At 57.8% G+C, this 24,687-nt stretch overlaps 1 protein-coding gene across 1 annotated transcript in view; it reads right to left on the bottom strand.

Annotated features, from left to right (window-relative positions):
* The window catches only part of GRID2IP (Grid2 interacting protein), a 31,233-nt gene extending 7,651 nt beyond the window's left edge, over positions 1-23,582 (bottom strand). The window contains exons 1-12 of the mRNA XM_052635806.1: positions 23,163-23,582; positions 15,807-15,961; positions 8,388-8,636; positions 8,081-8,166; positions 7,219-7,288; positions 6,635-6,729; positions 6,181-6,364; positions 3,456-3,610; positions 1,937-2,074; positions 1,581-1,678; positions 1,292-1,409; positions 182-540 (exon numbers count right to left, since the gene is read on the bottom strand). Of these exons, the coding sequence (XP_052491766.1) occupies positions 182-540; positions 1,292-1,409; positions 1,581-1,678; positions 1,937-2,074; positions 3,456-3,610; positions 6,181-6,364; positions 6,635-6,729; positions 7,219-7,288; positions 8,081-8,166; positions 8,388-8,636; positions 15,807-15,961; positions 23,163-23,576 (2,121 nt within the window). The 5' untranslated portion in view covers positions 23,577-23,582. The remainder of the gene's footprint in view (positions 1-181; positions 541-1,291; positions 1,410-1,580; positions 1,679-1,936; positions 2,075-3,455; positions 3,611-6,180; positions 6,365-6,634; positions 6,730-7,218; positions 7,289-8,080; positions 8,167-8,387; positions 8,637-15,806; positions 15,962-23,162) is intronic.
* Between the last annotated feature and the right edge of the window lie 1,105 nt (positions 23,583-24,687).

Below are 24,687 nucleotides of genomic sequence, written 5' to 3'. Positions count from 1 at the left end.
TGAAGCTTGAGCCAAGGGTGGGATAGCTCCAGCTGGGGAGCGGGGTGTCCTGGGAGACAGGGACGGGATGCCTAGGGCACAGCCCTCAGGGCAGCAGGCCTCTGGCAGGAGCCCTGGGATCCCAGTCCCCTTATAGGCCCCCCTCACGCCTCCCCCCACACACACGTGCCTGTGTGCTCACCTCCTCATAGTCATTCTCGGGGCTCAGGAAATCCTCCACGATGGTGACCCGGGGGCCCAGCTGCTCACTCAGCGCATCCAGGAAGCGGTCGGTGTCCCGGCTTCGCACAGGGCGGGAGAAGGCGAAGAGCTTCCGGCGGCTGGAGGGGCGGCGGCTGGGGTCCGGGCTGGGGGGGCTCTCGGCGCAGACGGGCCCGGGGCCCGGCTGAGGGGAAGGTGCCCGGCTGCTGTCCAGGCTGGCGTAGGGGTGGGACTCGGAGCTGCTGGGGGAGGCCAGGCCCTCTGAGCACAGCGGGTAGTAGCAGGGGGAGGGCAGGAGCTGCTCGCTGGGCCATGAGATGCTGGACCGGGTCCTGGGCCCTGCAGTGGGGGGCAGGCCGTGAGGACCCCTCTTGGGTCAGTGCCTGGGTTCCAGCGCAGGCTAGGGGGAGGGTGCCAGGGCAGGTGGGCTCTGTGCCCCTGGGCACCTTTCTTTCCCTCTCTGGACACAGTGCAGGAAGACTCTGGTAACTCTGCCCCTCCAGGTCTTCCCTGAGGGTGATCGGAGGCCATAGTGGATGAAGGGCATGCTGCTGGGCCCAGGACAGGCAGACCCTGCTCATCCTGGAGAGGATTCCAGGGTCCTACCCGGAACCCACTGAACACAAGACGAGGGCGAGGGGGTCTCCAGACCAAAGTCTCGGGGTACCTCCCATACCCAGCAAGCCTTTGGCTCACAGAAGTATCACCCAGGGGTTCTGCCTTCGGAACTGCAGAGAAACCGTTGTGCGAGCTTCCAACTTTGCAGCTGAGCCATTCACAGAGCAACGCACTCTATCTAGTCTATACAACAGGCCACACGCTGACTGAGGACCCCACCCCTTGGGAGCAGCCCTCCGCTTTTCCAGATCCACAGTGGGGGCGAGGATCAGAGAGGGGACACAGGAGGGGGGCCAGGACAAAGCGGATCTTGATGGCCTCTAGCCACGGAGGCTGACTGGGTTCCCCAGCATTCAGTCCCACGGCCACGGAGGAAAAAGGGGCTCCGGGGGGGGTATGCCTGGGGGTATGCCTGGCCAGCTGGCCAGGAGGCAGGAGAGGCCCTTGGGAGCTGGGGCTGGAGAGCCTCTACCTGCTGGGCCTGCCGCGCTGGGCAGTGGCGGGGAGGTGCGGGCTCGGGAGCTGGTCCCCATCTTCCCTTTGAAGCTGCTGCTCAGGCGGGACTCGAGCTCCGCGTAGACGGCTGACATCTTCCCGGAGAGGCGAGGTGCAGGTGAGTCCTGTCAGCCCTCACCTCCCCCCACACACGGCCTCAGGGGCAGGCCTGGGTGGTCTGGGAGGGCAGGGTCTGCCCCACCTCCATGGGCCACCCATTCCCAGCTCCCTGTTGACACCAGGAGCAGGCGGAGAGAGGGTCTCACCATCTTGGGGTTGGGCGTCTCGGGGAGGGATGTGCCGTCTCCCGCCTGGCGCTCGCCTGGGATGGGAGGAAGGGGCATCTCTGGACAGTCGCTGGGACCTGCCAGGGGAATCAGGAGGGCCGAGTCCACCACGGGGCGGGGGTCTAGTGACTGCCTCTGAGCTCTAAGGGTTAGACCCCAACCCAGGCCCTGGAGAAAGAACAACCAAGCCCTGCAGACCCGGGGGGAGGAGGCAGCGGCTCAACCCATTCGGGGATGTCTCATCTGGCCAAGCCCATTTTGCAGGTGGGAAAACTGAGCCCTGGTCCCGCCCTCCTCCCCAGCCCCGCTTGCGGCCTGTTGGTCACGGGCCTCACCACAGCCAAGGCTGGCCTCCAGGCCCTGGGAGCGGAGGCTGCGGCGGCACATGGAGGAGGCCCTCAGGGAGCTCCGCGTCTGGGGCTCAGGTGCCGGCTCAGGCTCCAGCTCTGGCTCCGGCTCGGACTCGGGCTCTGCTGTGGGACCAATGGGAAACGGGCTCCTTTTTCTCTCAGCCGGACAAGGAGCCTCCGAACACAGGGAGGGCGAGGGCGCCACCTGTGAGCCCGGCCCTGCTTTCAGGGGGAGCCCTGGGACGGGAAGTGGGGTGCCCAGCACAGGAGGTGCCCCAGGTAGTGCCGGCCTGAAGACAGAGGCCGTGCGGAGCGGGTCACAGCCCCTTACCCAGCAGGTCCTTTATCATGACAGGAGCCTAGGACCCCTGACTCCAAGGTCTCCACACCTGACGCCACCGCCCGCAGGGGTGACATGGAAGATTCCAGGTCTGGACAGAAGTGTGGGAGGGACGTCTGCTGCCCAGTCTGCATCTGAGTTCACACCCTCTCCCCCCAAGCCCCAGTCGTGGGTCCCCAGGGCGAGGGTCAATGGGCGCTGGGGGAGGGGGCACGTAGGGGATGTGCAGGCGGTCCAGAACAGGTGCCCAAGGTTTGGCCCCCTTTGGATGCCCGCAGCCCACGTGCTGAGGTGTGTGTGGGCAGCAGTGGAACGGCATGGGGGTCACAGGCTGCACAGGGACCCTCAGGCTCTCGTGTGGGTCTGCGGGCTTCAGAGCCCACCAGGCAGGGTGAGCTGGCCGTGTGCTCACAATCCAGGTCTCTAAACAGTGCCCACGTGGGCTCCTTCATCTGTGCCACCCTCCCTGGGGTGCAAAGCACAGCCACTGTGGAAGCCCTCACATGCGGGCGAGAAAACCAGAGACCCCTGGCGTTAGATGTGTGTTTGAAGTCTAAGGTGGGATTTCCCTGGTGGTTGAGTGGCTAAGACTGTGCTCCCAAAGCAGGGGCCCCGGGTTCAATCCCTGGTCAGGGAACTAGATTCCACGTGCCGCAGCTAAGAGTTCACACGCCGTAACCAAAGATCCCACATGCGGCAGGGAAGATCCGGCACAGCCAAATAAACAAATATTTTTAAACAAGAGTCTAAGGTTATCCTGCTTTAGGGATCAAGCTGGGAAAGTGCATCTGTGGAGCCAAGCAAGGGACCAGCCTGGGGGTGTTGGGGATGTATCTACAGTCGAGTCTGACTCTCTGCGACCCCATGGACTGTAGCCCACCAGGCTCCTCTGTCCATGGGGTTCTCCAGGCAAGGATACTGGAGCGGGTTGCCATTTCCTACTCCAGGGCATCTTCCCGACCCAGAAATCGAACCTGCGTCTCTTTGTGTTTCCTGCTTTGGCAGGTAGAGTCTTCACCACTGGGCCACCTGGAAGATGCTAGCTACAGAGCACAGGGGTGCCTCTGCGAGTGGGAGGGGCCAGGCCGGCTGTAAAGCCTCCCTGCTGAGAACAGGCGTCTGGCTCCTCGCCTGGTGGGCGGGCCAGGGGGCGGGGCCGCTCACCGGTCATGGCCGTGTAGCCCAGGAAGCAGGCGATCTTCTCCTGGCAGAGTTCCTGCTCCTCGTAGGTTAGCAGCTGGTAGATGAACTGCCAGAGGACCTGCTTGGCCGGAGTGTCGAGCACCGGGTAGACATCGACGATGAGGGTGTCGATGTTCCTGGTGGGGGAGGGGGGGTGCAAAGCGAGGAGTTCGTGACTCAGGGGCTCACCAGAGCGGCCAGGGTGGGGGACGGGGGCCCTTCCTCTCCTTCCCCAGACAGAGAAGTGGGCGGGAAGGCTGGCTCTGCGGACAGCCTGCCGGACTCAAATCCCAGCTCTGCCACCTGCCAGCCAAGTGATCCTCTCCAATTACTCATTTCTCTGTGCCTCAGTTTCCTCCTCTGTAAAATGGGAGACAAAAGAGTTCCCTGGCGGCTCAGGGGTCAGGACTCTAGACTTGCACTGCTGTGGCCCAGGTTTAATCCCTAGTCGGGGAACTAAGATCCTGTAAGCTGGGTTGCTTGGCCGGGGCAGGGGAGCGGGGACGGGGCGGGGAGTGAGGGGAAAGCATCTACCTCACAGAGCTGTTGTGAAGATTAAAATGGATAGAACAGGGGTGTCCCTGGCAGTCCAGTGGTTAAGACTCCACACTGCCAATGCAGGGGGCACAGGTTTCTCTGGTCAGGGAACTAAATTTCCCCATGCTGCAGGGCCAAAAATTTAAATTAAAAAAAAAAAATGTATAGAACATATTTGGAAAACTGACTCAAGGGACTGGCAAATGATGGCCCAAGGCCCCAAATTTGGCCCTCCACCTGTTTTTGTAAAGCAAGATTTACGGGAACATGGCCACACGCACTGGTGTATATTGTCTATGACCATTTTCAAGTGACAACAGCAGAGCTGAAGGGCTTCAGCTTTCAGTGGAGACGGTATGGCCTGCAAACCCTAAAATGTTTGCTGTCAGGCCCTTTCCAGAAACAGTTTGCTGATCCCTGCATTGTATGGAAAAAAATAAAACTGATCCTCACAGAACACCACATATAAAGATGAACCCTGGGTGGATAAAAGACCAAACTGTGCAAGGTATGATTATAAAACTAACGAAGATAACGCAGGAGATTTCTTTTAACCAAGGAGCAGGGAAGGACTTCTTGAATAAAAATTCAAAAGCCAAAGCCATAAGGCCCCCTATGCGTTGACTGTGATGATACAAAATCAAGAAAACCTGGAGCTGATAATACTAGATATAACGGAAGTAACGAGAGAATAACAAATGGAAGAAGATATTTACAATGTCTAAAATCAACAAGGAATCGGTATCTGAAACATACAGGGAATTCAGGCCAATTTCAAGTTTTGCTTTTTGGAATTTCCTGTAATTTTTCCCACATATATTTGTTCCATGGTTGGTGAAATCTGGAGATGCAGAACCCACAGATACTGAGAGTCAACTGTGGGTGTTATAACTTGGATGAATACTATTGTTTAGTTGCTAAGTCATGTCTGACTTTCGACCCCATGGACTGTAGCCAGGCTCCTCTGTCCATGGGATTTCCCAGGTGAGAATACTGGAGTGGGTCACCATTTCCTTCTCCAGGGGATCTTCCCGACCCAGGGATCAGGGTCTCCTGCGTTGTAGTTAGATTCTTTCCCACTGGGCCACCAGGGAAGCCCGAGTGAATGTTGAAAACGTGCCAAATGAAAGAAGCCAGACATAAAAGTCCACACACTGGGGCTCCCTGGTGGTCCAGTGGTTAAGAGTCCGCCTGCCAGTGGAGGGGACATGGATTCGATCCCTGGTCCAGGAAGAATCCCACATGCTTTGGAGCAACTAAGCCTGAGAGTCACAACCACTGAGTCCGTGCTCCGCAACAAGAGAAGCCGCGGCAACAAGAGGCCCACGCACCGCAGCTAGAGCGTAGCCCCTGCTCTCTGCAACTAGAGGAAGCCCGTGCGCAGCAACCAGGACCCAGCATGGTCACAAATAAATAAATTAGAATTTTTAAAAGTGGGAAAATAATTATAAAGAAGTCCACGTGTCATATGCTTCCAGCATTTGAAATCTCCAGAACAGGGAAACCTACAGAGAAGGAAAGTAGATTACTGGTGGTTTAAGGTGAAGGGGGCGTGCGGGAGGGTGACGGGGTGGGAACAGCTGTGAAAAGGTTGGGACTTCCTTTGAAGGTGATGAAAATGTCCTTAAACTGAATGTGGTGGTGGTTACGGCACATTTGTGAACATTCTAAGAGCCAGCGCGTTGTACACTCAAATGCGTGAATTGTATGGTATGTGAATTATATTTCAACAGACATATACATTTTTGTTTAAACCGAAAAAGGGGATGAAGAAGTAATTGGCTTTGCAAAGACCAAGACAATGACCCTTTGGGCTGAGGCATGTGATAAACATTCCTGCTGCCGCTGAGGTGGGAAAAGAAAGATGCTACTCCAACCCGAACAGGGTTGGGCTGGTCGTGAGTGCTCCTGGGTGGGTGTTTCGAGGATCCTGCCAAACACACTGCAGGGGCTCACTGTCTGCTTCAATTTACAAAGAGGGCTGGGACCTGGCCAGGTCATGTGGCTAGGAGGTGTCAGAGCTGGGGTTTGTTTAGGGCAGCCCAATGCCCCTCCCCCCCCCCCCCACTCTCAGGAGAAGCTCAGGCAGGTGAGTGGTGGTGAGTCCTGGCAGGATTTGGGTCCACCCACACCAGACCCCACCCAGCCCCCGCCACCCTGGGGTGACCACCTGTGCTGGAAGAAGCTCTCGAGGGCCCGGCAGACCCCGTAGCGCTCGGGGGGCGTGAGCAGGTGCTCCAGCTGCTGGCTGAAGGTCCTCCCCTGCACTCGGATACTGGACGGGAGGATCTCTGCCACCCACTGCAGGGAGGCGAGCGCCGACGACGGGTTGGGGGAATCCATCGAGTCGGAATCTTCCGGGGCGCAGGCCACAGGAAGGAGACGCACAAGTGAGCCGGCGTCCCCAGGCCAGGCAAAGCCTGCCCTTCGGCTGGGGCCAGGGGACCTCCCGAGCTGGGCTGAGTGCTGAGGACGGGGCTGGAGGGGGAGCCCTGAGGCTGCCCAATCTGGGGAGGGAAGCTGCAGGGGAGAGCAGAGGCCTCGGTGGACTCGGGAATCCCACCCCTGGTGACCCAAGTAGGGGCTCCAGCGGCCAAGGTGGCCCAGGGCCACGGGTGTCTCACCGCTGGTGAATGGGACGAGCCCCTCCTCCACCACCAGCGTGGGCATGGCACCGCTGCCCTGGAGCATGGACACCACCTTGTCGTGGGAGCAGTTCCTGCCAAGCAGAGGTGGCCCCGGAGGGCCGACCCAGCATGACCCGAGTGCACAGCCAGCCGCCGGACCCCCTTGTCCTGCTGGTGGAGGCCGCACGGCGAGGCCACAGGTCAGCTCGAAGCCAGCGCCCTGCCTCGCCTGAGCGTTAACCTCCTCTGCAGGAGAAGCTCCAGGCCCAGGGCCAGCTGGACACTTGTGGGTACAGGAGGCATCATGACCCCAGCCCCCCTGGGTAGGTCCCCCCCCACTGCCAAGGGAATGACACACACGATCTATTCAACTCTTCACCCCAAGCATGGAGCCTGGGTGTCTCCCGGTTTGAAGGATGATTTGACATCCTGGAGGGTAGGAAGATGGATTCACGACTTCCCATAGGAGGGGGAACAAACAGGGGACCAACTGGTCCGAGGCCTGTGGCCAGGATGTCCCAGGAGTCAGGAGTCCTGGGGGCTGTTTGCCACTCAGCTCCATGTCCCCAACAGCCTCTGACCTCATGTCCAGTCCATTGAGGAAGAGGATCCGGTCGCCTGACTTGAGAGAGGCATTGTCAGCCGGGCTCCCTGGAAGCAAGGTGAGAGGGCGGGTCAGCTGAGCAGGGACCTGCCCCCGGGAGCCCCATGTTGTTGTCCTGTTTTACAGGCAAGAGAATGGGTGGGTGGCAGAGATCAGAGGAGCCTTTCTCACAGATCCATGCACCAGAGATGTGGGATGCAGAGGGGCAGACGGAGCTCAGCATCAGCAGGTGCGCCCATGGGGATGGGTCACTGGAAGTGTCGCGCTCAGGGAGGGGCTGAGGGGGCAGGACAGGCCCAGTGACCCCGCCCTGTGGGTGGTGACAGGGTGGGAGAGCTCAGTGCAGTGCCAGGAGGGAGCCGTGTTCCCCGCAGAGAGCATCCACGACGGAATGTGCTTCCTCCCCAAGAAATGAGTCTTCCCTCCCCCTGCCGACCCCTCACTGGAGGGGCGGCAAGGAGGAATTCCTCCAGATGTCTCCATTCCACAGGGGCAGGCCAAGGGTGGAAGAGGGGAGTCCCTGGAGTCTGGATCCTGGGAAGAAGCCCTGGAGCCCTGCAGCCTGCCCAGCAAGTGCCCAGTTCTCAGTGGGCAGTGGGCACAGGGAGGGTGGCGTGGGGGCCCAGGAAAGGTCTGAATGGAGAACTTGGCTCTAAGGTGACCCTGCTCTTGGAGGGGGTTAGCCCGGACTGGGGAAAGTGTGTGATCTGGGTCGGCTGCTCTGGGACACTTAGAGGACACAGGCTCCTCAAGGTTGGGACCTGAAGAGGGGAGCAGCTGCTGACCATCGACCTCACAGGCTCCTTTGCCCCATTCTGAACAACCCACCCATCCCTCACCAGGCAAGACAGACTCGATCCAGACGGGTCCATGGCCACGCAGCGTGAAGCCGAAGCTCTTGTTGCCCTTGTAGACTCGGACTGTCCTGGGGAGAAAGCAGGGGTGGGGTGGGGGTCGCTCAGTGTGCCTTTCTCTGGGGAGAGGAGCCCGCGGGGAGCAGGGGATGGCAAGGTCCCGCGTCCCGCTCCCCTTAACCTCTCCTGGACCCCAACCCCTAGGTGCCCCTGCTTCGCCCCCGCGCCTTCGGCCCGGGTCTCCATTCCTGAGCCCACCGACCACGAGGCGTCCGCAGCCCGTCCCGGGTACCTGCGCGCGCCCCCGGGGCCCGCGCGGCCGCCCAGCAGAGAGGCGGCCTTGCGCGGGGGCGGCTCGTCCGGGCGGCGAGGGGCGGCGCTGGCGCGCGTGGACACCAGGAGGCGCTCGGGCCGCTCCTCGCTGCGGCTCCGGCGCAGCCGCTGCGCTCCGTGCGTCCGCCGCGCGCGGCACAGCTTGCCCAGCAGACCCTGAGACACCACCTCGTCGAAGCGCGCCCGGTGCTTCTTGGGGATGAAGATCCTGCGGGCGAGGACCACAGAATCGGCAGACTTCGTGGGCGCCGTGCTGGGCGCTCTCCTCCGCCCAGGAGTGGCCCGGGGCATCAGTGTCCCCCTCGGGGCCTGGACTCGTGCCCTAGTGGGCCCGGGTCACCCGAGGGCCGCGGCGCCCAGCTCGCTCCACTTGGGGAAAGCCTCCTTCCCCAGGTCCCCGTTACTCTGGCCTCAGCGCCCTCCAAGACCTTCCATGGGCCTGTTCCTTCTCTCCCCTTTGTCTTCCCATCTGGCTTCCCCGGAGTCCCTGTCTCATGCCCTCACACCAGCCAGGCCAAGCCGCAGCCAGCGGTCCCCCGCCAACCACCTTCTCCCTGCCTGATTCCAGGAGAAAACCGAAGCCACCACCCGCGCTGGCGTCAGACTTCACCTAGACCCTCAGGAGACTCCCAGCCCCGCCGCGGGTCTCTTGGCAGCCCTCTCAGCGCGGGCGGGACCACGGCATCCAGTCTTGCTCCTACCCTTTGACCCAGCCTGTGGCCCCCGCCGGCACACTCTGCTGTCCTAGCTGACCTGGCTTCGCCCTTCAACACCCTTCCTCCAGTTTAGTCCAACATGTTTTAGGAAGTCCCTGCTATCAGTGCCAGCCAGGCACGGGGCTTCAAAGCAGAAGGCACTGCGGTTTCTGCTCTCTGAGCAGTTGACCTGGAAGTGACGAGAGGCCCCGGGGAGGCTCGCACGGTCCCCTGTTGAAGTCCACACCCCGGGACGTTTCTGTGGTGCCCCTGGGTCTCCTCTGTAAGGTGGGACGCTCTCGGAGGACTGGGTCTGTAGCTCGGGTGTGAGCCACGGTGACCCGCCAGGGCTGAGCAGAGTTAGGGCTCAGTGAAGCAGGAAAGAGGGTGGTCCAGCAGTGGCCCCCCACACCTCTGAGGAATGGCAGTGGTCAACATCCTGGGGCTCCCTGGCCCCTGGCAGAGGATTCTCAGGCTCAGAGGGAGTCCGTCTCATTCCAGGGCTATGTGGCTGCCCATGGTTGAGGTGGAACCCGGGCTCTGGGCCTCCACACTGTCACCAGGCTCCATGGAGGCCCCTTGAAGTTCTGGTTGCTAGTGAGGCCTCCCTGGCTGCGTCCCAAGGCTCCTTTCCCTGTTCTCTGGACCAGGAGCCAGCGCCAAGGGCATCGGGGGAGGGCAGGGAGCAGTGGCCTTGCAGCCAGCGGACATACAATCCCTCGGAGGTCGCCTGATGGCCCCCACTCAGCTCCCTTGATCTCTGTGGGTAGGTTTAATTAGGGCAGGTGGCTGCCTGGTGGGAGGGAAGGGATGTGCATCCTTGGGGAGGAGGGTGCACCCCCCGCCCTGCCCCATGAGCTCTGGTGCAGATCCAGACGTTCCAGGCAAGAAGAAGGCAAGAATGATGGCCTGCTCGGCTCTGCCAGGAGAGCCATCACCCGATACACTCATCCTTGCCCACCCCAGCGATTCCCGAAAATCCAGCGCCTCAGCCATGTTCCCTGGATGGTCTTTCAAGGTCTGCAGAGCCAGACGTCTCTGTCTCCTGGCCTGCATGGTCCCCGCCCGCCTCCTGCCCAAGCAAAGCAGAGATGACAGGTGGGAAGTATCTGCTTCACCCTTTGGGCTCCAGCCTCAGGCTCTAGAATGTATCAGCCCAACAGCCACAGCCCCTAGTTCCAATCCTCTAGCAGCAGTTAGAAAGGGCCTCCCCCACCCCCACAGTGGGAACCAGGGTGAGTCACCAACTGCCCAGGTGGGAGAAGGCTGGGTACCCTCTGCCCTCCTCGGTGTCCGTGGGGCTGAGATGGGAGCCTAGCCTGCCTGGTGTGCCAGATACCCTTCCTGGCTGGTGTGGGCCCTCCGTGCGCCTCAGTCTGGCCCATGCACTCCAGCCCTGGGTCTGCTTGGAACTGACAGTCCCGGCAGATCCAGGTGCAGTGGGGCCTCATAGACCACTGTGGCTGATGGATCGATGCCCCTTTGAACCACGGCCTGACTACAGCTGTCCCCAGACTCCCAGGTCCCTGCTGTGCCGGCAGGTTTCTCTGTGGCCACGGGGCTCTTTGGGAGGCCACCCAGTGACCTTGCACTCAGAGTTAGTCTGTTCTCTTAGGGGGCCAGGTCCAAATCCAACTCCAGATTCTCATCGGGGGTTCCCACAAGGCCCTCTCTCTCTATCACCGTCTGTGCCTCGCTCTCTGTCTAGTTCCCTGGATCTGTCCAGTCACACGAAGGAAAGAGAACTTTTCAATTCCATCCTTGGTCCCCACCCCGCATCCCGACCCCTAGGGCGGCGGGCCAGTGCCCACAGCGGGGAACCCCCTCTTTAATACCCTTCGGGTTTATGTCCACCCTCCCAAGCCCCTGCCCCCAGTCAGGCTGGCTCGCTGGGTACGCACCCAGAGCAAGGAAGCCCCTCGGTGCCCGAGCCCCACCCCTTTTCAAGTCAGCCGGAGGCGGGTCCGTCGCACCAGGGCGCGCGGTTCCCGGGGGCTCGGTACGCGCGGTTCGGGGAAACTACCGAAAGTGCCGAGAGAAGCCCTGGTCCTTCCCCATCTGGAGCTGGCGAAGGCGGCGCGCCAGGTGCCGATGGCCCAGGGGTGCGGAGCCGGGAGCGGAGCGAGGGCGCGGCGACTCCACGCGCCTCTGCAGGGCGAGCGCGCTCAGCCCCTCCCGAGCAGGCTGGGCCCGCGGCCCCGCGCCCGCCCCTCTCGGGTGGCCCCGCCCCGCCCCGCCCCTCCGGGAACGCCCGTCTGCTCCTCGCGAGCTGGGGCCGTTCGAGCCGCCCCTCGGCCTCCTCTGGCCCCCGTCCACGAGCCCTTCCCCAGGCGCCTCGCCTCTGATCCCTCGGGCTGCGGCGCCCCGGAGAGTCCCCCGCACTGGCATCGAGACCGATCCCGACAGTTCAGAGGAAGCTCCGATTGCCTTATGTAGAGTCTAGGAAGGCTTTCTGGAGGCGGTGGCCTTTATGCTAGGACTGAAGGACTCAGCCGGTGTTAGCCAGGGAGACCTTCCCCACTCACCCAGGGGGAAGCTCCAAAGAAGAGGCTAGAGAGGGAGGCCTTGAAAGCCCTTGTCAAAGCTCAGCCTGCACTCATGAGAACAGAGAGGAGCCATGGGAGGGTCTAAGGGTTTAAGAGGAGGTGGAGGGGCCCTGAAGGTTTTGGTACACCAGGGATGGGGCGATGCTGGGAGGGGCACAGTGAAGGGTGTTAGGATGGGACAAGCGGCCAGTCTCTAATGAGCAGTAGAGTTAATGAGACCTGGGGGCAAGTGAGGAGGGGGCAGGTGAGGGTGATGGTGGGGGAATAGGGGGTCTCCCTGAGATGAATGTGTTCTACTGGAGAGGAGAAGCCAGAGCCTGTCCTCACTTGGGGTCCCCCGGGGCCTGGCCTCAGCCCTGCTCACAGTGAGCACAGCTCCCTGCATCCATCGGCCAAGCACGCTCACCGTCCCGTCATGACAGAGCCCTTCCTGGTGGTCGTGCACCAGCTGTGACGGCCCAGCACCCGGAACCAGGCCCACCCGAGGACTGTGACGACTCCATGTGTCTGTGGGCACTGGAGCTGTGACCACGGAGATGCTCCTACTTGAATCTGGACACAGCCAGCCATGCACACACTGCTGTGGGGCCACCTCAGAGCTGGCACCTCTGACCCAAAGCAGCACGGGGTGGGCCGGACTAGCCTTTGCTGAAGCATCTGCCCCAGCAAGAGGGTACTACCAAAGGGCAGATCACACTCGGGCAGGGCTTCTCAATTGGGGGTGACTTTACCCCTCAGATGACATTCGGCACTGTCTGGGGACACTTTTGGTTGTCACAGAATGACAAGCAGGAGGAGGGAGGAGGCCAGGAATGCTGTAAGCTAAGTACAGGAGAGCTCCCAACAACAGAGAATCATGTTGTTGGTGCCGGGGTTGAGAGATCTCTCTAGGGAGAAAGAGACCTTCCCGAGAGTCAACCAGTTTAATCGAGCATGTGCTAGACCGCCTGCCACTGCTTCTGACACGCTGGCACCAAATTTTCCAAGTTCTCTGACACTTGTCATTAAAGCAGAAGAGGGTAAAGGAGGTGCTGGAACCCTAAAGCCCAGTTTCTCAATGAATCTCTTTGATGCTTGTAGTTGGCAGAGTCTATTTACATGCTTTCCCACCAAGAACCCTGCTGGGAACACATGGAAATGATCAACCCTGTTTTATGGAGAAACTGTTGAGGTTAGTGAATCTGCTCAAGGTCACACTGTCCATGAGTGGACTGGGGGTTCAAGCGAGGTGTGCCAGGACTCAAAACCCAGGTTCCCCAACCACCTCAGTAGCTCCCCTCTCCCCTCCCTTCCCTTCCACCCGATTCTTCCCTTCTTTGCCTGTTCCCTGAAACACTAGCAGGGCACGAAGCCCACTTTGCTTGCCTGTTCCCTCTCAACCGCGTCACACTTTCCAAACTCCCTGGCCTGTCCTAATTAGAAAGTCATTTTTATCACTTCATCAAACTGGGATCCCTTTGGGGACAGACCCAAATCAGGCTCTGAGCCACAGGAGTAGCTGCCATCGTAAAGAAAGATAAGACCTTCTACTTACATCGCTGCCACTGACCCAGATCTCACCCTCACGGCTACACTAAGATGAAGAGGCCACGTTGGCCAAGACTGATGCAAGTTGCGGATGGACATGCTCCCCGGGTGCACTGTCCTGTAGGGCGGCCACCAGCCAGAAGGGGCCACTCCATACTTGCTGTGTGGCTGGTGAGACTGTGAAGCTGAATTTTAAATTGCATTTTATATTCATTAAGTTTCATTTTAAACAGTGACATGTGGCTAGTGGCTACTGCTCTGGCTGACCCAGCTTCATGTTCTCACTGCTTCTTCTTTCTCCGCGAGTCCTCTGCTTTGGCCCCTGGACCACCCTCAGAAGCTGCACGGTGATGTAGGTGGTCCCAGCCTTGGTCAAGCGTGCACACGCGCCTGCGCAGGTGTATCTCCATCTACGCTGTGCGTCCTCAGGTGGCCAGGCTGTCGCACTCCACTCCCCTCAGTTTCAGGGTCAGAGCCCTACCAAAGCGGGGTGCCTCACAGCTAGGCACAGTTGGTACCTGAGATTGGGTTCCGCAAGGCGGCACTCCCACCTTGGCATTCTGGGGTTCCCCTCTGTAGCTGGATGCCTGGCCCTGATGACCTATCTTCCCTCCTCGACAGGACACATGGCTGCACCCCACTGGTCGCGGTGCAGCCCTGAAACGGCCGCCTCCTCTGGGCGGCCTGCCCTGACAGCCCTGTGCTGCCCTTCGGCTGGTGCTCAGCTCTCAGAATCACAGAAAACCGACTCTATGCCATTCCTCCGTGCCTTCTCGGAGCTCTCTCGGGAAGGGGCTGCGTGGGGATCACCACTTGACCCCTAGAATCCAGTCCATCAGCCCCTGGAGCCCGGTGGTGGGGGTGGGGAGTGGGGGATAGGGGCGGAAGCCACGGCTGCCAGGGGACCCCTCTCTCTGCAGAGCCCAGCTGGGCGCCGCCCCCTCCTCCGGCAGCCTCCCCAATTTTCCTGTCTCATTGACACGCGCTGACAACAGAGGCTGCTGTTTCATCTTCCCCAGCGGCGCCTCCGGGACGCTGCAGGGACGGGGCATCCCCAGGGGTCCAGAGTTCCCGCTTCCCAGGCTCTCAATCGAGCACGCCCCAGGGGGCGCCTCCTCCGCCCCCCGCTTTTCCTGACCCGCTGCCAGCAGCTCGGGACGAGCGGTGGACGGGAAAGGCAGGCACGGGGGTGTCCCAGGAGGCAGATCGGCTGGTCCGGCAGAGGCGGTGAGGACGGAAGCCTGGGCAGCGCCGAAGGGAGGACCGATGAGGCGCACCGCGAGGGCCTCCGGCTGCTAAGAGCCGTCAGACACGCGTGCCAACTTCCCCAGGGACAGCCTGGCCGCCGGGCCCCTGGCCCAGCCCTGGTGCGGAGGGGCGGGGCTGCCGGCCCCAGGCAGCCCTTCTGCCCCAGCGCGTCATCTCTGCAAATTTGTTTCTAGATGTAACTTTTTTTTCTCTCGGATTTTCCCGGCAAGGGGCAGACCCCTAACTCACCCAAGGCAGCTCATGGTGGCCTCTTTCGGTGGCCTTCTGTGCTCCGCTGCCGAGCGGAGGCGCGGCGACCGGCTTGGGGAGTGGGGGTGGCCAGCCCGGTCCCTGACATTGGCCAGGCCCAGAGGGAGGGGCAGGCTGCGGGGTGAATGGCAGCGAGGGGAGGGGATGGGCTGAGCCCAGGAGGGGGAGGGGCGGGCTGGGGGAGCCGGCGCCCGCCCTGGAAGCAGGGGGTGCAGAGCCAGCCCCGCAGGATCCTGGTGGGGAACACTCCACTCAGGGCCAGGGAGGTCTGATCAAAGCCGTGCAGTGCGGGGCAGAATGATGGTGGAGGTCAGGGGGCTGGGGAGAGTCCCAGACCATTTCAGATGTCACAGGACCTACCAGGAGATTTTTTCCCCCCTGAGGGATGAATTTAGAGTCCAAAGCTGAGCAGAAAGTGCTCAGTCAATTGGTTCATGTTCTTGTGAATGCTACTCATGTGCTGTATGACTTTGGGGCAGTCCCTTAACCTCTCTGAGCCACAGTCTGCCTCTGGAACGGGGATAAAGATAGTACTGGTGGGATTCAGTGAGAAAGTGTTCCTCTGGGGCCCTGGTGAGGTTCTTGGCACCCGGCTGGCATCATCAAAGGGCAGAGCGAACACATTATTACTAGGATGCAGGGGTGGGGGTGGGGTACCGGGGATCAGGATGGGCCCAGCACAGTCCCATTCCTGCGCCGAACCGTGACACAGCACAGCTCCTGGCCCTCGAACTGTGCCATTATTCCCTCTCATGAAGAGCTAGGGGCATCTTGGTGATAACGTTGGAGGCTTCTGTGGTCTGGGTTTGGGACAGAGCAGGGCAGCAGGAGGTGGATCTTCTCTGTAGCCCGTCCCAGCCCAGCAGTTGGCAGCCCTTCTTTCTCACTCAAAGTGACACCCTGGCAGTGGCAGCACCAACAGCTGCCCTTTCCAGGGTCAGCCTTTGGGGTCACTGACACAAAACCCTAGTTTTGGGGCAATGGGGTGTTTGGGGTCCAGCTCAGGGGCTGACCACGCAGCAGCAGCAGCACCTGGGGTGGGGGCGGGAGAACAGACACCCCTGCCCGCCCATCCCGACCCCGAATGAGTACCTGAGGTTCTCCAGGAGGGGCCCGCGGGCCTCGGGGGGCAGCACCAGGGTGAGTGCCCACACCAGCTCGTCCACCCGTTGCTCCGCTGCGAACCGCTTTAGAGCAGCAAACACCTGCTCCTTGGCGGTCGGCTGGTCCCCCAAGATCTCGTCCACCTGCGGGGAGGGGTCTGATGAGTGGCCCAAGGGCCCCAGGGCAGAATGCTGGGGAATGAGTCTCCCCCTCTCCCTTCCTCCCTCAGGACAGCGGACGTGGCAATGCTGCCTGGGCCCCGCTGTGCGCTCCTTACCCAGACCCCGTTAGACCCCACAGTGGCCCCCACGAGGTGGGCCGGGCCAGCGTCTTCACTTCTATCTAAGGGAACTGAGGCCACTAGAGGTAAGATGTCCTGGCCAAGGCCATAGGGTCAGGACCCAAACCCAGAGATGGCCCATCTATTGACTATTGTGCGGATCAAAGGAATCGATCCAGGAGCTTAAACACGTGCCAGGCGCTCGGTAATCGCTAGTTACTGTTGTTGTAATACTCTACTTCCTTCCACCACACTACGAGCTGAGAGATCACACGAAGAACGCTCTGGCTCCACGAGAAAGCCCCAGAGCACGCCTTGCTCCGCATTCTTACTCCGTTAATGCTCCCTCCGGATCTGTGTTTTCTTCACCTTTGTGTACACACCAGCTAACGCGGGACACAGCACATCTGCTCAGAGGATTCTGTATGACCACTGGACGAGGGCAGCTCAGTGACAGTGTCCACAGCCTAAAACTGCACCTGCCATTTTACCCCACGATCCTGCACCTGGGAACGTATCCTCGACGTGTCCTGACAATCTCACGATGTGAGTGAAGAGGCTCACCCTTGCCTGGTTTATGATACTGAGATGTTGGAAGTAGTATAAATATCTGACCTTATGGGGTAAACAACTGTACCACATCCACTTGGGGAATATTTGTCTTTCCTTGGCTATGCAGCCAAGATGGAAGGAAGTCCCAAATCAAGCGGGAGGCAAGACCTTGGTTCTAATGGTGCAGCCTCGGGCAATTGGAGGCTGTTGCCCAGGGGCTTCAGTTCTTGAAGGAATGATGCGGAGATGTGGAGACATGGAGCTCACACAGGGGTGTGACAGAGCCCTGTAGTGCACCCTGAGCAGACTCATCCTGAAGGCTGCTTAGGACAGTTGTGTTCTAGGTTGCACATTCTTTCTTGGTTCTAAGCCGAGGAGAAGGGGGTGACAGAGAATGAGATGGTTGGATGGCATCACCAACTTGATGGACAAGAGTCTGAGCAAACTCCAGGAGATAGTGAAGGACAGGGAGTTATGGTGTGCTGCAGCTCATGGGGTCACAAAGAGCTGGACATTACTTAGCAACTGGACAAGAGGAGGTCTCCAGTGCTGACTCTATGAACTGTCCCTCCCCCAAATTCCTTTTCTGCCCCAGTGAGTAGAGTCAACTTCTGTTGTTTCATAGCCAAGTTCACTCCATACTCTTCAATATTGGGTACCATTGATTCCAGGGTGAGCACTTTTTTTTTTTTTTTTTGCCAAACCGTGGGGCAAGTGGGATTTCAATTCCCTGACCAGGGATCGAACTCATACCCTCTGCATTGAAAGGTGGAGTCTTAGCCACTGGGCTGCTGGGGGAAGTCCCTGTATTTTAAATTTTAGCATCTCTGAGATCACTTTGTGTCCTGTGGCTCGCTGTCATTCCTGTGCACGTATGAATTTTGTCATAGGTCTCATATTGTTACTTCCGCAGAGTTATATACATACTAAATATGTCCAAAGAAGTCTAAAAGCCCTCTATCAAATTAAGTGACTACAATTAACTACAAATTAAGTGACAAGAAGATAAGGAAGCACTTATCATGGGTTAGGTGGCTTGCAATTGACAGTGTCTAAGGTTTGAGGTAGTGTGGTACCATTTGGTCAGACAGAATGATGCTGTAGGTCTTTATTTAAAGACTGTGGTATGAGGAGTGATGGCTAACGAGTTCAGGCCTTCTTTCTGGGTAGTTATGATTATGCTCAGTCGTGTCCAACTCTTTGCAGCCCCATGGACTGTAGCCTGCCAGGCTCTTCTGCCTGTGGAATTTTCCAGAAAAGAATATTGGAGTGGGTGCCATTTCCTACCCCAAGGGATCTTTCCAACGCAGGGATCAAACCCTCATCTGTGTCTCCTTCATTGGCAGGTTGGATTCTTTACCACTAGCACCACCTGGGAAGCCCTTCTAGGAATGATGAAAATGTTCCAAAATCGTGGTAATGGTTGCACAGCTCTGTGAATATACTGAAAACCACTGAACACACTTTTAATGAATAAATTGTATGGTATGTGAATATATCTTGATAAAGCTGTTATAACATAATGGAAAGTGTTTGTGAGAGACAGGCAAGGTTTCAAATAGAACACACAGTGTTACATTTTTATCAGAGATAATTATACACACATCTGCATAGGGAATATGCACTGAAGTTTATAGTGATTTTGATTATTTTTACATCAATGCTTTCCTTTTTTTTTTTTAATTTGGCCATTTGGCACATGAGATCTTAGTTCCCTGACCAGTGATCGAACCTGTGCCCCCTGCATGGAAGCTTGGAGTCTTAACCACTGGACCACCAGGGAAGTCCCTAGGTTTCCATTTTATTTTTTAGGCAGTGAGCTTATATGACTTTTACAGTCAGGAAAAGGCATGCATGTTATCGTTGTTCCCTTTCCCTCTTTATTTTTTAACTGTTGTAAAAATGCACATGACATAAAATTTATGTGCCAGCAAAGGTCCATCTAGTCAAGGCTATGGTTTTTCCAGTGGTCATGTATGGATGTGAGAGTTGGACCATAAAGAAAGCTGAGCGCCCAAGAATTGATGCTTTTGAACTGTGGTGTTGGAGAAGACTCTTGAGAGTCCCTTGGACTGCAAGGAGATCCAACCAGTCCATCCTAAAGGAAATCAGTCCTGAATATTCATTGGAAGGACTGATGTTGAAGCTGAAGCTCCAATATTTTGGCCACCTGATGTGAAGAACTGACTCATTGGAAAAGACTCTGATACTGGGAAAGATTGAAGGCAGGAGGAGAAGGGGATGACAGAGGATGAGATGGTTGGATGACATCACTGACTCGATGGACATGAGTTTGAGTAAACTCCGGGAGTTGGTGATGGACAGGGAAGCCTGGCGTGCTGCAGTCCATGGGGTCGCAAAGAGTCGGACGCGACTGAGCGACTGAACTGAACTGAAGATAAAATTTACCACTGCAGCCATTTTAATACGTACAGGTCAGTGGTATTAAGTACACTCACCATGCGGGATAACCATCACCACTCTCCAGTTCCAGGACATTCTCATCCTCCCAAACAGAAACCCTGCCCCCATTCAGCAGTCACTCCTCATCCCCCCTTCCCCAGCCCCGGGGAAACCACTGATCTATTTTTCAGCGTCTCTGGATTTGCTTGTACAGAATATGTCTCATGACTGGAATCTTATACCATGGGCGCTTTTCTGTCTGGCACTGTTACTTTTTTAATGGAGCAGTTAACCACTGTCTGTCCACACTCCAGCAGATTCCCTGCCTTGTTAGTCGAGGGTCTGGGGGTGCCTCTGGGTGCTGACATCCTGAGCCGACCCTGAAGCAGGGGTGGGAGGCTGGGCGGCTGGGTGAGCCCGGGAGATGGCCATGCGTCTCTCTCAGGCCCATGTGGGTCCCAACTTCAGCCAGAGCCGGGGCCATTCATTACCCCTTCCACTCACCTCCAAACGTATCAACAAGCCCAGCATCTTTCCCCTCCACCCCCCACTCTCAGACGATGAAGAACCTGCCCCCTTCCTGGGCAAGGCCAACTCACAAGGCCACCGAGTCACCAGAGTCCCCACTCTCTCTTCCTGCCACCTACTTGTCACTCAGCTCTCAGCCTGAAAGTTCCCTCCTCAGGGAGCCTTTCCTGACCACTTTGATCAAGTGGCCCCCAAGACTCTCTCATCTCCCTGTTGATTTCTTCCCTTCAGTGATCTTCATCTGAAATAACTAGTTTATTGAATTGTCCATCGACTCAATGGATGTGAGTTTGAGCAAACTCTGGGAGATAGTGAAGGACAGGGAAGCCTGGCGTGCTGCAGTCCATGGGGTCACAAAGAGTTGAACACGACTGAGTGGCTGAACAGCAACAGCATCGCTTTGTCCAAGTGCTTCATTTGTTTCCCACAATGCGTGATGGCAGGCTCCCCTCTTGGTCCTGTGCACAGCTGTGTCCCCACTCCTTGCTGGTCAGAGGGCCGTGAGCAACAACTGCAAAACGCATGGATTTCAGCGACGCTACTGCCTCCTTCCCTTTGGCTCATACAAATTGTTCGCTTCTCTCCCCGCCTATAAATAAATCAGTAAACTCCTCCCATGACTCCACAACCCTATCAGCCTCTTCTTTCTGTCCAGAGCCGTTGACCCTGGCTATTTTCATACAACTGTGCTGACCCGCTGCAATCCCCCCCACCCTTTGCCACAAGCGCTCCCTGACGCCGCTGCTCTGGCCAGGGGATCCCAGACGGCCCTCCAGCCCATGGTTTGCCCCTGAACTTCAGAATTGTATATACAACTGCTTCCTAAATGGCAGCACAGTGGATGAGGAAAGGCTTCCCAGAGAGGGTGACATCACAGAGTGTGAGCAGGTATTAGCAGGCGGCTTCGAGGGCACCCAGGCCCAGGCCACGTTCTGTGCACGGCTGAGTCCTAGCAACTGCACCCCAGATCTCCTTCACCAGACGAGATGGCCCGAGATGCAGACCTGACATCTTACTCCTGTCCGGGCCGAGCACAGGGCCTGGTGCACTCAGGGTGCTTTTACAGAGCTCAACCAAAGAGCTGTAGGCGGCCGGCCGTTCTCAAGGTGCGTGGAGTAGGCTGCAGTACCAGTCACCCCCTCCTCCAGAACCCACCAGGCCCAGGAAGGTCAGTGGCTTTGAAGCCAAAGCCAGCGGCAGCCTCGTTTCAAAGGAGAACATGGCTCTCTGGAAAGATGTTTTATGTAAGAAAGAGGAAAAAATAGCTCCTCCCTCCTGGGGCCCCACCACAGTGCGGTTTTGGTGTCAGCTATTACCCAGACGCTCTCAACCTACATCGAAGCATGAGGCACCATCACGGGACACTAATGGATTTTCTATTAAGTATCAGGCTCTGCAAGGAGGAAAAACTGGGGCAGGGAGAGTGCTGGCGAGAACCCGAGAGCTGATTGTCGGAAGCTGGTGGGGGGCTCCACAGCTGCCCTTGATCTTCTGGAGGTGGTCTTTTCTGGGGATTTATGGAGCTGCTTGGCGAGCTCTAACCAGAATCCACCACTCCCTGTTCCCCTTGTCAGAGAATGTGCCGAAGCTGGCCTGGGCAGCTGGTCAGACTCCTCCCTAGGCCGCAGCCTGACTTTGTTTCCCCACTGAGTCCGCTCTGCTCATCTGGGAGCTCTGACCACCTCCCCCCTCTGACTTCCCAGGGATTGGATGGCGTCTGGGGTGGACTTCTGGGTCTACACTGAGTCATCTGGGATGACTTTACCAGGTGAAATGAAGCAGACTTTACCAGCTGCTATGGTCTGAATGTTTGTGTCCCCCCCTCTCCAAAATTTGTGTGCTGAAAATTGAATACCCCGGGTGATGATGGTATTAGGAGGCTGGGCCATTGGGAGGTGACTAGGTCATGAGGGTGGCGGTCTCATGAATGGAATTAGTGCCCTTAGAAAAGAGCCTCAGGGATTTGCTGGCAGTCTGGTGGTTAAGACCTCATCTCCCAGGGGGTGCAGACTTGATCGCTAGTTAGGGAGGTAAGGCATCCCACATGCCTCTTGGCCAAAGGAAACCAAAACATAAAACAGAAACGATGCTGTAAATTCAATAAAGACCAAAAAAAAAAAAAAAGGTTCACATAAAAAACCTTTTTTTGAAAAAAATAAAAATAAATAAATAAAAGAGCCCCATAGAGATCCCTTGCCCTTTTCATCATGGGAGGACAAAACCAGAAGTTTGCAATCCAAAGCAGGCCCACACTCAAGCATGCTGGAGCCCTGTTCTCAAATCTCACGCCTCCAGAGCTGTGAGAGGGAAATCCTGTTGCTTATAAACCACCCAGTCTGTGGTAGTTCGGTTACGGCAGCTGGAACAGATTAAGGCACTGCTGCTGCTGCTACTAAGTTGCTTCGGTCGTGTCCGACTGTGTGCGACCTTAGAGACGGCAGCCCACCAGGCTCCCTGTCCCCGGGATTCTCCAGGCAAGAACACTGGAGTGGGTTGCCATTTCCCTCTCCAGTACATGAAAGTGAAAAGTGAAAGGGAAGTCGCTCAGTCGTGTCCAACACTTCACGACCCCATGGACTGGAGCCCACCAGGCTCCTCCGTCCATGGGATTTTCCAGGCAAGAGTACCGGCGTGGGTTGCCATGGCCTTCTCTGATTAAGGCACTAGGGCTCACCAATGTTTCTAGAGGCTTCCCCCATAGCTCAGCCGGTAAAGAATCTGCCTGCAATGCAGGAGACCTGGGTTCGATTCCTCGGTTGGGACGGACGATCCCCTGGAGAAGGAAATGGCAATCCACTCCAGTATTCTTGCCTGAAAAACCCCCATGGACAGAGAGCCTAGCGGGTCCATGGGGTCGCAAGAGTCGGACACGACTTAGTGACTAAACCATTTCTAGGTCTTCCCGTCTTCCTGGACACACAGAGGACTACATTTCCCAGCATCCTTTGGGAGCAGTAGTGTGATTAGTTCTGGCCAATGAATATCCACTGAAAATGCAGGGATTCGCTTCCTGGCCGCCCCCCACCCCACCCCGCCCCGCTCACCCTCGGAGTCCTTAAGAGTTGATGGACAATCTTCTAGGCTCTCTTCTTCTACAGGGAATCTTGGAGCTTCATATTGAGATGGAGAGAACCTTCTGGGTTGAAGGAATCATTCTATGTTCTGCATTCTACTAATATTATTGTCTGTATTCTATTCATCTACATTTTGATCAGGCTGGTGGTTAAAAGGGTGTATGCCCTATGTAAAGTTCATTAAACTGTACACTTAATGAATGTACTTTACTGTATATCTGTATTACCTTAATTAAAAAAAGAAAAAGAAAAGCCACTCCCACAAATCAAGCAAACGAAAATCACGAAAATTTAGGACAGGACTGGAAGCTTGAGCATCACTATATTTCTGATAAATCTTTCGTGAGATGTTTCCTTAGCTCCAGGCTCCCACTCCTGGCCTGAGGAAGGCCTGCCTGGCTCCTGACGCTCCGGGCCCACGGGGCCCAGTCCTCCAGAACAGCGTCCCTAGAGCCCCACCCCAGACCGCCTGTCCCTTAGGACCCTGCCCCGCCCTGCGCGCCCTACCTTGCGGCTGAACTCCTGGGCTTTGCGCCTACGCTCTCGGTGCACGGCGTCGGGGCGCTTGCGGCCGGCCAGGCGTAGCAACTCGCGGCCCAGATAGAGGCCGCGGCTTGAGCGCGGGATCCGTAAGGCTGTGGTCAGCGGCTCGAAGCCGGAACCCGCGCCGGGGCAACCGATGGGGCCGGGGAGCACGCCCAGGCTGGGCGGCACGCGCGGGCAGCGCCGGGCCAGGCGCACTAGGCGCTCGCGGCTCAGGCCGCCCACAGCCAGCCCCTCCACCTCCAGGATCTGATCCCCGGGCCGCAGACCCCCGGCGTGTGCGCTGCTCCCTTCCACCACATCCAGGACAAAGCAGGGACCCGAGCCCCCCAGCCGGAAGCCGAAGTCCTCTGGCCATCCCTGGTTGGTGGCCGGCATGGCAGTGGTGGCCGTGCAGCTGGAGAAGGAGAGAGAGGTCACAGGGATTCCTTGCGGCCTTGCCCACAGTGCTGCGTGCCGCTCAGACTCAACGCATGTGCCAGTCTGAGCCACTATTCTTCCTCTGCCTGTGTGTGGACCATCAGTTCTTAGGATATCGCCTGACCTCCTGGACCCGGCTGTGCCTGAAAGTCACCAGTTTCAATGTGACAAAAGGACTTCCCCTCGGTAGTTAGGAGTTCACAAACTCCTGCTGACTTTGCGGGTTATTTGCCTTTTGAATTGATCTTCTTGAGGAGCTATGATATGGCTGCTTTGTGGGGGGGGGGAGGGGGTCGTCCTTCGGGCTCCTGGCTCTAGGACAGGCTCAGGGGAGGGGAGGTGGCTCTATTCTCTGAAAGCAGATGATGGCATGGGCTGGAGACACAAACACATCGGGGGTGGCAAGGGTGACTGTCCTGGATGGAACAGTCTATCTGTGTATTTTTCCATATGTCTAATGAGAGCAGGGATTCCTTACAGGCATCCATGGATGACCTCTGAAACTGTAGGTAAGATATGATGTAAAGGCTTAGTTTTCTGGGGGAAGAGTCCGTAGTTCTAAGGAATTCTAACCTCTGGCTTAGAAGAACCTCTGGGGGCTGGATTTTGAAGGCCCTGGTTTTGGTCCCCCCCTCAGCCTTCTGAAGATGTTTAGACAGCCCTCCCACCCACCCTGTGGGTTTTGTGTTCCTGTTGGCTCCATCTCCCAGGAGCTGGCCTCTCCCAAGACACTCTTGGAGTTGGGGGCAGGGAGGAGGCCCCAAGCGTATCACGGACTGGGGAGGAAAGGCCTTGAATGACATCCAGTGGGACCTGTCACCTGCCACCAGAGGGCTTGGTGTGAGAACGCCTCACACTGGGTCGGGTGGGGCTGCCACACCCCGAGGCTGGCAGGCTCACTGCCGAGCCCACGCGGGGGCCCTGGTCCTCCTCTGCCAGGCAGTGGTGCTGCCACGGAGCCTCAGGGACACTTACCTTGTCACATGGGGGCAGTGAGGGACTCCTGGGTCCACTGGGCCCAGGTGGGGTCGGGGCATCCCTGGGTCTTGGAGGGGCCTGAGATCAGTTC

The sequence above is a fragment of the Budorcas taxicolor genome, chromosome 2 (genome assembly GCF_023091745.1).
Source record: "Budorcas taxicolor isolate Tak-1 chromosome 2, Takin1.1, whole genome shotgun sequence".
NCBI classification, from domain to species: Eukaryota; Metazoa; Chordata; class Mammalia; order Artiodactyla; family Bovidae; genus Budorcas; species Budorcas taxicolor.
The sequence above is the reverse complement of the archived record's forward strand: the minus strand, read 5'-3'. Positions and strand labels throughout refer to the sequence as shown.